The sequence below is a fragment of the Fragaria vesca genome, linkage group LG5 (assembly GCF_000184155.1).
Source record: "Fragaria vesca subsp. vesca linkage group LG5, FraVesHawaii_1.0, whole genome shotgun sequence".
In the NCBI taxonomy this organism is placed as follows: Eukaryota; Viridiplantae; Streptophyta; class Magnoliopsida; order Rosales; family Rosaceae; genus Fragaria; species Fragaria vesca.
Genome location: NC_020495.1, coordinates 16,008,546 through 16,017,800, shown reverse-complemented (window position 1 = coordinate 16,017,800; position 9,255 = coordinate 16,008,546). Strand labels below are relative to the sequence as shown.

Sequence of the window (9,255 nt, the reverse complement as noted above, 5' to 3'; positions counted from 1 at the left end):
GTAGATATATATATATATATATATATATATATATATATATATAAATATTTCATTTGAGTTAATTTGAACATCACTTGTCCCTTTATTCTAAACATACATGCATCAACAACCTACATGGTACATCCATCATCTAACTTTCCGACATAGCTACTCCCTGGAAGCCTCACTTGGCCAAGTGGTGTTATAATACTTTGGTGTTCTCCGAAACAGCTCTAAAAGGAGTCTGACTTCGCGTAAGTAAATTACAATTTAATTTATACATATAACAGTAAGAAAATTACAATTTAAGGTTTGATGATATTGATATGAAGTCATGACTTGTATTACTTTTTTAGAAATCTACTAACATAATAAAAACTTGCAGGCAGATCTTGTACAATCTCATCTTTTTTTTATTGGTCATTGACAATCTCATCTTGCATTTTTCCCTCCTTTTTATGACAGGGGGTCAATTATACATTGAAATGTAATATATATGAAATCATCAACCAATTGATGCTTGTTGTCGTAAGCTCATAGGGATCATTTGAACCTGCTGGTTCCAATGTAGCTACGCCTCTGCGGTCAAAGTGCACTTGATTGCCTTTCCACCATCTTCTTCACTGGTCTTATGTTTTCTGAAACAACTCTAATAAAGTATCCACCTTTTCTTCTTCTCCGTTAATGGCGTCATCGTCTATTTCACCGGTGGTAGGACGTGGTGTGCTGATGCTTACCGAGTCAGCTAAATACTCCGCCACCCGGAATGAGTACTCATGTTGAGGCGGGTCTGTAGTCTCAAGAACAGTGTCAGGCTGTTCCATTGATGCTACAGTTACTTGATGTAGGGAGTCCAACGAAGAGCTCCGAGATAACGTGCCAGATACAACTGTTATCTCATCCCTCTCATCAATGGTTGTGTCGAGTGAACAAACTGATCTAGTAGCATGCGAGTGTTTAGACCTCTCCTTCACTCTCTTGCACCAACTATGGAGTGATTCTCTGACACTCTCAGCAACCAGGGCTTTCTTACACCGGGATCCCATCTGAAATCATCAATTGCCAACACTTGACTTGTCAAACTACTCAAATCAATTGATCCGAGCAAAATTATCTCTATTCTTAATTCACATCCCTATGTTCCTTTAAACTAGGGATCCACTCATGTGCATCAGGCACATAGAGTTCACTCGTTGAGCAGGGTACTATTTTTTACTTCTCTTCTTATTCAATGGTGGGTTTATGCCAATGTACTTGTGTTTAATCATTCAAGGGTTCAAGCAAACCTGTGTAACAATGACGTTCAGAGGCACTGTGCTGTGACTACACCAGAACTGAACAAGAACACTGCAACCAGGAGAAAACTATGGCATCATGATCCTTCTCATATGTATAAACAAAAAAAGTGACGCGATCATAAGCTATTGCGTCTCATAAGCTGTTGTGTCTCAGAGTGGATAAATTAGAAAGGAACATACCCAGAAGCCAGCCGAATAACTATCATTATGTGGTTTTTCATGAAACATGATCTCTCCTTGAGTCCCCACTGCATTTACAAAAAGCAAGACTGAAAAGGAAGCACACAACTAAAGAACTAATCAAGACAATCTACTCCTAATTAATGAGCAAAGGTAAACAGAATGTTGATAAAATTCCTAATGTTCAACTGTGAGGAACCTTGACAACCTTGCAATATTTAATAAAAAAAATCGAATAAAACGACCTTACTATAGAGACTATAGACAACTGCGAACCTATAAAAAGTTTAAATATCAACACAAGGGAAAGCAATATAACAGTCTCTTACATCAATCCTACAAGTTTTCATTTAATAGCAGAAGCAAATGAGCCAAAACGCATTAGACAGAAGACTGTTAGCAAATAATCTTCTGTTACTTTTTTTGGCCGTCATATATGCCGATACGAAAAATATCTATGAATTTTCCTTCAGTTTGATTAATATAGTGTCTTACCAAGGACCAGAGAAATGTTGCCATCTCAAAGGCATTCTGCATGCGCACAAAAAATAGTGAGGATTAATATCATCGGAAAAGTAATCTAGTTATGAATGGTAAATAAGAGGATAAGACACTAGATATGAAATGCAAGTAACCTGAAATATGATGAATTGTATCAACCGCAGAAGTATTACTGGTTTTCCAAACCAAAACAAATCGTCACGTGGCTTTACTTGAGTCCCAACAGTCGGCCCTGTTTGTTCTACAATTTCAAGTGCTAAGGAAGATACAACATGCTGGAGCTTTGTTCCGACCACCATGACAAGCTTTGACATGAAATTTTTTGAAATGATCCATCAGCAGAATATTGAGCAAGCAAAGTTGTTGCAAAGAGATTTGCTATAGATATAATGATAACAAATATATCTATATAAACTCACAATGGCAGGGATGAAAGAAAGCCAAAAGTAAATATTCAGACCTGCAGCAAAAAGACATAATGTAGAAAATAAAGCTCCAATGTCTTAAATTAAATGTGCTTATTCTGGGCATGAGGGCTTAGTCTCCCAGTTCCAGCCTCCTTTCAAAAGGAAAATAAAAGGAAAAATAATATGTTTTTTGCATTCTGAATAGAAAAGAAGTTACCATGAACATTTACGAAAATGCACACTATTGCATAACCCCAAAGTGGCCAGCTGCAAAACAAAAACTAACTCAGTTACCCCCCAAATAATAGGAAATCATTGAAAAACTAAATATGCTTTAGATTCTAACTATAGGATGAAATGTGAGCTGGCTTAGAACTCACTTAGAACATCCATTTCAGTTTTGTAAGAATGCAGGACTACATTTACGGCAGACGTTTTTTGCCCTTGTTTATCTCATTTTTACTTTGTGAAAGGTAAGTAGAAAACAATTGCAGTCATCAAGCACAAAACTAAGTTAAGATGCTAAGTAAAATGGAACCAAATTATTCTTTCCATAGGACCGCGTACCTGATACCAAGAATCCCTTGAAACTCATCTTCCATACTCCGGACCACATATTTATGAAAGTTATAAGAATGTGGAAGTCTGTGCTTCTGCATATTATTTAGACGCAAGTAAGAACAGAAATCAGTATCCACAAATCATCAGAAGCGTTTTCCAATGAACAAGGAGAGTAAGCCAAAATGCATGGATAAAGTTATGTTAATTTTCCCTGCAACTTTATCATGTTTTCAAATGTGGTAGGTTTCTAGTGCACCTCGAAAGTAAGAAATGAAATCAAAAGAAATTGTATCCTCTTTATTTATGAGATTGTTATCTGAACTGCAAAAGAAATGATTGCTCCACCCAGAAAAAGTTTCCATACTTTCATTTTCATGTACATGAGTGGATTATAGAAACAAGACCGTAATCAAATAATTGTTCAGTTCATTCACTCATTAGGGTATAAGGAATTACATAGTCCGTTAGATGGATGCGCAACTTATTTATGTAACTGAAGAGTTCGATGAACCTGGGTTCCAGGGTGACAAGTGTACTAGCTTAGGATTCAACTCCCTCCATCATCAAGGAAGAATCATTCCTAGACCTGACCAGACTATGTCACCCCCCCTCCCCCAAAACTCCAACAAATTACCTTATGGCTCGTTTGTACCACAGGGTTAGATTAGAGGCTTGGGAAATGCTAAAATGAACATGATAGGTATGTGTAGGATTGGGCAAGTTCTTCGATTTGAATTGATATTAAACAACTAAAGTACTGTAGTTAGAATATGGTCATCTAACAAAGAAAAGAATTATAGTACAATCTAAGTAAATTAGCAATTGGAACATTCATGTTTTATCAAGTACTACTGATGTCTAGCAAGTGAATTAGTAAAGGGAATCTTGTAGCCACACTGCATAATGAAACTTGGTTTTCTATCTGAACTTTAATATTTACAGTCCGTTTAAAATACAGAGGCATGGAAGTGCATGACATCCAGTTGCCTCTTTCTTGTAAGTCTAAATTTAGGCACAAGGTTCCTACAGATGTCCAGATATATTGAGCAGAATATCAAAGAAATGATGCACTTAATCATATGTGTGACTGTATGAGGATAATGATTGTGTGGCTTTGGAAGACAATAGGAAAGTAACATAAACAAGCATGGGCATTGATAATTAAATACCCACAGTGATGAAGCCCAAACGCAAAGCCAAGTAATCCGATCTCTGTACAGAACTCTTAAATTGTCGTAGGAAGCAAAGCTGCAGCAATAGGACACAAATCAATTTTTGCAAACATTTGAAAGCCGAACATAATAAAGAGCTGGTAAAAATTGGAGGTATGGGAAACAATAGGGATTGCCAATGTGTTTAACAATTCTTGTTCAAAACAATATTAGGAATTTTTCGTATCAAATTGTTGTTTATGATGATGTACTACTATAAGAGAAAAACTTTTTGGGGAGAAATACAGGACTAGGCTAATTGGTTCATAAGAGCAGAACTTATGCAAGGTCCATTTTTAGAAAAACATGAAATGATAGCAGATTTTTCTGCCCTCAAGTTGCACCACCTTAATCAAATGTCGAAGAGGCATAAAAAGCTTTGGCACATTTAAAACCTTCATTAGATATCTGTGATGATCTTTTTGTATCCGACTTCATTGAATTGAGTAAACTTGACGTCATTTATCTTTTTGAATCTTCTCTTCTGTTGTCAGATTCGGAATAAAAGTGATATATAGTTCAACGTTTCTTTTATTTTCTATCTTGTTTTATGAGGTAAAGAAAAGGAAACATATATACATATTGGTTTCTATAAAGAGCACTCAATCAATACAGAAAAAACTAAGTAGTAAGGATGATATTTACCATCCAAATAAGAATCCGGTGCCTGCTCCACGGATGAGATGTGTGCTGGAAAACAAAGGTAGATTGTCGTCTCATCACCTTGTTTTTCTTTGCTGCAGAACAAAACTAAGCTTAGAAGGCTGACTGAAGCTAAGATAAATCAATGTAATGTAAAGAGATGAAAACATAGGATATGTTTCATATGAAGACACAGCACTGGAATAATTTTGATCAATATAACAAAGTCCACAAACTGACTTTTGCTCATCATCTACATGTATACAGCAGAACATGCTTGTTCAACAAATTTATGTGTGGGAATGTGTGAGCCCAAGTAGTGTATTTTCTTGACAATATTTGTGTAGATGGTTTAGACTAATGGTAAGTAATATCCCTTCCCATTCAAAACTGAGGTAAGGTTTTGGTCAAAGGAACTATTAGTATATTTTTCCAACCCAAAATTCATCCAAAATCAGCACTTCTTTCTTTTGTTCAATGGTCCATTTACATGACACAAATTAATATGTTGCAGTATATTGTCAATGATGAAGCAATGTGTATCAATGAACAAGATATTTCATTTTGTAATCAATTAAACAATATCCTAAGTAATAGGCATGAATTTCAGAAATCACTAAGTGCTGAACATAGCCTTGAGGCTGTTTAACCACTAAAGCTGAGTTAGCATTATTTTTGTAATCAACCAGTTCAATCTACAAAAATATTCTGAGTTTTCGTTGCTGCATACCTTGCAAGTTCGCATCAGCCAGTAAGCCAGCTTGATTTTCCCATTTCCTCCAACTGTAAATCTGTAAACACGTGCACAAATTCAGGTGGCATTGGACAAAGCATGGAACTGCTTCAGTGAGAATGAGAAATATAAAGATTTCACCTTGCTCATAGCCAAACCAACTGCCACACAACTATACAAGACATGCGTGATCCCAAGAACAAACAAGAAGCGGTGCAGCTGCTCCAGTCCCTCATATGAAACAAATGGTTCACGGCCCTGCAATCAACCATTACAACTGGCAAGGTAAATACATGCATATGAACTTATAGAATCCACATTTGCAAAGCATTTACCTCACCACATTGATGAGAAGAAAGATTGATCAATCCTGCTGGAATATCAGTAACATTTGGAGAAGAAAAAGAAGTCTCAAGCACGTCCTTCTCGTTGGTGTTGCTGTAATCTTTCTCAGAACAGATATAAAATTGGCTGGTGAAAAGAGAAGAGTTTACACATATCTCAGAAATCCACCTTGCGGATTGCGCCAGCAACAAAGATATAAGGCCAAGCAGCATGAGCTCTGCGAGGAACACCAAAATATCAATAAAAGTCCCTGACTATCCATTAACATAACACAAAAGCCTAGTCAGGTTTTACTCCTTAGCTAAGATCACCTTCCTTAATCTTCTCCAGTGAAGCAAACAGCGCTTTCCTCCTGGTCTTCTTTAACCACTGTACACAAAGATTTAAAGTTGAAAATGATACACAGAAGAAGGCATAGCTTACAATAAATGGTATTCACGTTCCCTTTCTAATATTGTCTTAGCAATCAACCAGAGACCAGGTAGGCATAGCTTACTCCTTACTGGGTTTCTCACTTTTCGTCAGCTACATTTATATATGAACCAATTTGGTAAGAAGAAGCCAAAGGGTATATATGAAAGGCCGAGTTACCTTTCCAAACCTGTAGATGGACCTTTGTACGAGAAGGCAGACGAAAACCATAACTGTAACAACTGAAGCAACTGAATAAGTTGGTGTCTCGGCCAATGACCTTTGTTGCTGTATCACCCCCTCCATTTCTCCCTCCCAACACCAAAACTGAAACTACCCAATAAATTTCAGTCCAAGAAGAAGAAGAAGAAGATAGTGAAAGCTAGGCCTAGGACCAGGAAATGGGGAAGTGGGATACATACTACACTGTAATCTATATTTAATGTTAAAGTGCAGGTGTATGCATGTGCTTCGATCTTCTTCCCAACATACATGGGCGGGGGGGGTCTTCGTTTATTGTTTATTTTTTAATGTTATTTTGTTCAAACTGCTTGCATGTGGTTGTGATTTTCTAAGCAAACCCATCTTCCATTTGCTTTGGAGTTTGGTGCTCTTGGATGGTGACTGTGTCAACTGCAACCCGATCGATCACATGGAGTTGCCAAACAAAAAACACCACTCACATGCACAAGCCGGGTCTCTCTTGTGGACTCGAAACAACACGGACAACTTGCCGACTTAACGTCAGCTTCCGATAACCGGATTAAGAGAAAACAGTGCAAACAATATCTAACATATTTTTAAAGAAAAAAAATTATTTGACGTTCTATATTTTATTATTTTACATCTAAAAACAGTTATGTTTTTTGGTTTTTAAATTAATAGTAAACTACATATTAGTTACTGATCAAATTTCAGTTTACTAATACATCATTTACACATTATCTTATATATTTTAGGACAAAAATTAACAAATTAGGACAAACTAATGTCCACATGCCATCTGTCACTACATATTTTACCAAACTAACATTCACTACATATTCTACTGCTACTATGGACGTGCTACTGCCGTGTCGACATGAGATGTGTTACTGCTGTGTCGACCGGAGACGTGCTACTGCAGTGTCGACCGGAGACGTGCTACTGCAGTGTCGACCGGAGACGTGCTACTGCAGTGTCGATCGATGACGTGCTACTGCCGTATCAACGAGAGACGTGTTACTGCGGTGTCGACATAAGACGTGCTACTGCCGTGTCGACCGGAGACGTGCTACTATCGTGTCGACGAGAGACGTGTTTATGCCTTGTCGACCGGAGACGTGCTACTGCCGTGTCGACCAGAGACGTGTTACTGTCGTGTCGACCAGAGATGTGCTACTGTCGTGTCGACTGAAGATGTGCTACTACCGTGTCAACGAGAGACGTGTTACTGCAGTGTAGGAAGGTGCTACTACTATGTCGACGAGAGACGTGCCTACTGCCGTGTCTATTTGGACGTAAATTTATTTAGAAAAGAGGGTTATTTTAGTCTATTTTGCCTATNAAAGTCTAGATCAGATTTGGTACTATTAGTCATTCTGCCTTATTGATCGGAGACGTGCTACTGCTGTGTCTACGAGAGACGTGGTACTGTCGTGTCGACCGAAGATGTGCTACTACCGTGTCGACGAGAGACATGCTACTGCCGTGTCATTTTGCGTAAATTTATTTGAAAAAGGGGTATTTTAGTCATTTTGCCTATAAAAGTCTAGATCAGATCTGGTACCATGAGTTTGGGCCTGGGCTTATGTCCTAATTTGTACAGAAAATATTGAAAGCGGGGTTTTTGTGTTTTTAAATTTGGTCATGTGCTATTATGTAATTTTCTCTTAAATTAAACTATTATTCCCAAATGACTGCTCACATGCGAGATAGAATTTGTGGGACAAAAATGGATGAACCGACCTGGACCGTTTGATCTTTAATGAGTAAATCCCACAGATCCAATGCTGCCACAATTTCATCCCAATTCTTAAAAGAATGCAGGGGATTCTTCTTCATCCTTGTTCTTCTCCGCCTATCACCTCTCACCTACTAGTACCCACACTCTTGTCTAGAGACACCCACCATTGGTGCTCCTCTTTCACTCTCTCCCAAAACCCAACCTAGATCGGTCCTCCCCTAACCCAAACTCGTTTTCGGATTATGGATTCTTATTTGATTTTGATTTTTCCTCTCTCGATTTAGAGAGAGTGAGAGGTGAAAATCAAGCAATGCTCTCATTCTGGCTATACATCGTCATTTCGGTCTTCTTCAGCGTCTAGAGGACCCTCCCTTCTGCATTTGGATTCGCTCCTTCTCGACCCGCGCATCGACGCCGCTTCTTCCGGCGACCTGGTCGAGAGGTGAGAGGAGGAGAAGAAGATCCCCTACACTCGGATAGTCGGATAAGAATTGGGATGAAATGGGGTGACAGTATTAGATCCGTGTGATTTATTCATTAAAGATCTGATGACCCAGATTGGTTTGTCCCTTTTTATCCCGCAAATTTTATCCTGAAGGTGAGCAGCTCTGATTATAACCATATACTCTTAATTTTTAACAATTTTACCATTTCTATCAATTAACCGTTTAAACTCAAAAGAGACCGTTAAGTTGTTAAAATGGCTAAACTGCCCTTACATAAAATCATTTTATTTTTTTTCTTTCTCTTTCCTAATTTTTTCTTCTTTTATATAATTTTTCTATTTCCTATTTTTTTGTAGAAATCTATTAAAATTAAAATAATAAAAAATTCGATTAAAAATTAATTTATTTTTTCTATTAAAAATCAATTTTATTTTTCTTTAAAAATCAATTTTAGGCTTTTTATAAGATTTTTTCAATAAAATATTTAGAAGCTATTAATCTATTTTAGGCTTGTAATGTGCTCTGTGTGAGAAAGAGGCAAATATGGAGAGTAGAACGATTCCATAAATTTTCAGCCAATATCGCCTCTCTCTCTC

General features: G+C 37.4%; 1 protein-coding gene across 1 annotated transcript; it reads right to left on the bottom strand.

Annotated features, from left to right (window-relative positions):
• Positions 1-495: 495 nt before the first annotated feature.
• On the bottom strand, positions 496-6,574 carry LOC101301108 (MLO-like protein 4-like). The gene is made up of 15 exons (XM_004299860.1): positions 6,449-6,574; positions 6,169-6,226; positions 5,848-6,074; positions 5,654-5,770; positions 5,510-5,570; positions 4,783-4,874; positions 4,100-4,174; positions 2,933-3,018; positions 2,583-2,632; positions 2,378-2,418; positions 2,093-2,263; positions 1,953-1,988; positions 1,458-1,525; positions 1,266-1,326; positions 496-1,025 (listed from the first exon to the last, which is right to left on the bottom strand). The coding sequence occupies exons 1-15, from the start codon at positions 6,572-6,574 to the stop codon at positions 609-611; spliced, it is 1,686 nt and encodes a 561-aa protein (XP_004299908.1). The 3' UTR covers positions 496-608.
• Positions 6,575-9,255: the final 2,681 nt, after the last annotated feature.